Source organism: Cyprinodon variegatus, unplaced genomic scaffold, assembly GCF_000732505.1.
Source record: "Cyprinodon variegatus isolate N-32 unplaced genomic scaffold, C_variegatus-1.0 Scaffold578, whole genome shotgun sequence".
Classification (NCBI taxonomy): domain Eukaryota; kingdom Metazoa; phylum Chordata; class Actinopteri; order Cyprinodontiformes; family Cyprinodontidae; genus Cyprinodon; species Cyprinodon variegatus.
In genome coordinates, this window is record NW_015151031.1 from 381034 (window position 1) to 382712 (window position 1679).

The 1679-nt window shown below is 34.8% G+C and overlaps 1 protein-coding gene across 1 annotated transcript in view; it reads right to left on the reverse strand.

The window, feature by feature from the left end:
- The window catches only part of tsn (translin), a 14109-nt gene extending 13379 nt beyond the window's left edge, over positions 1-730 (reverse strand). The window contains exons 1-2 of the mRNA XM_015392202.1: positions 549-730; positions 198-291 (exon numbers count right to left, since the gene is read on the reverse strand). Of these exons, the coding sequence (XP_015247688.1) occupies positions 198-291; positions 549-623 (169 nt within the window). The 5' untranslated portion in view covers positions 624-730. The remainder of the gene's footprint in view (positions 1-197; positions 292-548) is intronic.
- Positions 731-1679: the final 949 nt, after the last annotated feature.

Sequence of the window (1679 nt, forward strand, 5' to 3'; positions counted from 1 at the left end):
ATATATATATATATATATATATATACACATTATGTCTTTATCATTTCATTTTTACCTACATTTATTTGTTTATTGTATTTTTGAGAGCAATGGATTGTATTCTTATTTATTTATTGAGTTTCTATTTTTTTCTGTATTTATTTTTAAATATGGCAGAGCTAGTCCTCCATACACTAGAACTCCACTTTAAAACTCACTCTCTTTGAACCCAGAAGGCTGGTGGACACTTTGAAGCACAGTTAGGATTTCCCTGGCAGTCTGCTCCAAATTCTGGACCACCTTACGGATATCCTGTCAGGAAAAAAACAGGTTTATAAGGAAATACATAACACTGATAACTATGAAAAGATTAAAACAAAATTATATATGTGTGTAAGTGTAACACAAAAAATAAATATCGCCACTCAATAAGGTGTATTTCAGTTAAAAATTTCAGAAGAAATAATATTTTTTAAAGGAATAAAGGGTTTCATCTCGGGTTAGCTCACTAGCTAACGGTATGGGGCGCTAATGTTGTTAGCCTCAAGGCGCGAGCTTCGCGGTCATACCTCTCTGACGTCCTGGTCGGCGCTCAAAAAGCCCTGGATGTAGCTGAACATCTCAGTCACAGACATTTCTGACATCTCGGGGATATTTCCAGAACAAAACCGACGCTGAAAAATTAGCTGCTAGCAGGTAAGAAACCCCCCCAAAAAATCAACGTGCAGATAAACGGTAAGGTCCCCTTCAGCCAGCGCGTGGATATGACGTCTCCACCTACGTCATCCGGCAAAAATACATAAAACAATAAAACATACAGGCCAAAAATCTTTATATTTGTTTGTTAGGAAAATATTTCAATATAATAATAATAATAATAATAATAATAATAATAATAATAATAATAATAATAATAATAATAATAATAATAATAAAATAAATAAAGCACAAAGGCCACAAAAAAAAAATTTGAACTATATAAGTTGGCTCTTTGTGTTTGTACACCCAAAAAATGATTTATTTTTTCTCTTAACCCTAATATTATTGGTAGAAAAATTCCATATGCCCAGCTGTAAAGTTTTTAAGTTGAAAGTTAAAACTCAGATCGAACGTCTTTTTTACCTAATTGTCTTCATATACGTGTGCCTTGATGTACTGTACCAATGTAAAAGCCTTAAAGGCTCTATCACTCTGAACTGAATTTATGTTTTCCTAGTTGTTGTTTCCCATCCTTTTCTGTTTGCATTCTGTTTGCCTTTGCCTGCGATAAGCCCAGGGACAGATTCAGGAAATTTGAGGCCCTTGGCAAAAACAGGCAAGGGGCCCTCTGAATTGAGAAGACAAGACATAAAACAGACCCATTATACAGACGGGTATAGAATTTTTTTTATAGAATAGACATACATTATTTGTTCTATGTTTTGTCCCTCTCTTCTTGTCCCTTTTCTTGTTGTTTTCCTCTCTGTTTTCTATTCAGCTGACTTTTCATGCAGTCTCTAAAGGAATGAAAGATTTTTTGCAAGCATTGAGCTCACTTAGCCCATTGTGTCTTCCTGTGTTTCCAAAATAGCAACGGAAAATGTACATAACACTGTCCTTCTTTTCTGCTCTTCACACTGTTTGTTTTTAAAAGGTTTGCTGCTGTCTGTTTGGACCTTTCTGACTATGTACAGCAAATGGACTGATCCAAAGTGGTGGAC